At 43.8% G+C, this 1056-nt stretch overlaps 1 protein-coding gene across 1 annotated transcript in view; it reads right to left on the reverse strand.

Moving 5' to 3' along the window:
- Window positions 1-1056, reverse strand: part of LOC106877374 (uncharacterized) — a 101948-nt gene that overhangs the window by 80779 nt on the left and 20113 nt on the right. The window contains exon 11 of the mRNA XM_052977151.1: window positions 394-519. Coding sequence (XP_052833111.1) covers window positions 394-519 — 126 coding nt within the window. The remainder of the gene's footprint in view (window positions 1-393; window positions 520-1056) is intronic.

The raw sequence follows: 1056 nt of genomic DNA on the forward strand, positions 1-1056 counted from the left end.
ATCATCATCATCATCATCATCATCATCATCATCGTCGTCATCATCGTCGTCGTCATCGTCATCGTCATCGTCGTCGTCGTCGTCGTCGTCGTCGTTTCAACGACCACTTTTCCATGCCTGCATGGGTCGGACGGACTTTATCGAGGCAAATTTTCTACGGCTGGATGCTCTTTCTGTTGTCAACCCTTATCTGTTTCCCAGGCAAAACAATATTCCCCCATGGCCAGACATACTTTCGCAGAATATTGGAAATGACTGACGCTGTGTCTATGACAGTGACACTCGTTTACAACTATCACGTGACACAAACTCTTTCTCTTTGAAGTCACGTCCAGCTCTCGTTTCATTCAGATTATGTTACGTCCACAGAACACTTTGTCAAACTTTACTTACGTCTTTAATGAGATTGAGCAAGAAGGGGACCATGCCAGCCACAAAGTTAAATTCATCTTCATTTTCCAACTCCACCATGTGTATTGTAAAAGCGTCATCATACATACTTTCCCCACTGGCAGCTACCTGCAACGCACAACAAAATACAATTAACAAACGTTTAATTAAAATTCCGAAATTACAAACCATCCCAAATCGAAAGAGAAGCTCCGCAAATGAACCGTTAGGTTTCTTTTGCCGAACCGTTAAGTTACGGGGACGTAAACACACCGGCATCAGTTGTCAAGCGATTTGTTGGGGGGCAAACACAGACACATTGACCGTTGACTGAACACTATTCAACTTTTTTTCTCCGTGTTTTTCTCCTTGTCTCCGTATTCTTTCTGTTGAAGAGCGTAGCTCGAAACGTCAAAGACTTTCCGTATTCCCGAGCGTCATACTAATACATCCTTTTGTTATTTACACCACCTGTCCTCGTCTGTTGTTGTTTTTTCGTACATTCTCCCATATATATGTATACATATATACGACGGGCTTCTTTCAGTTTCCGTCTACCAAATCCACTCACAAGGCTTTGGTCGGCCCGAGGCTATAGTAGAAGACACTTGCCCAAGCTGCCACGCAGTGGGTATGAACCCGGAACTATGTGGTTGGTAAGCAAGC

The sequence above is a fragment of the Octopus bimaculoides genome, chromosome 27, assembly GCF_001194135.2.
Source record: "Octopus bimaculoides isolate UCB-OBI-ISO-001 chromosome 27, ASM119413v2, whole genome shotgun sequence".
Classification (NCBI taxonomy): Eukaryota; Metazoa; Mollusca; class Cephalopoda; order Octopoda; family Octopodidae; genus Octopus; species Octopus bimaculoides.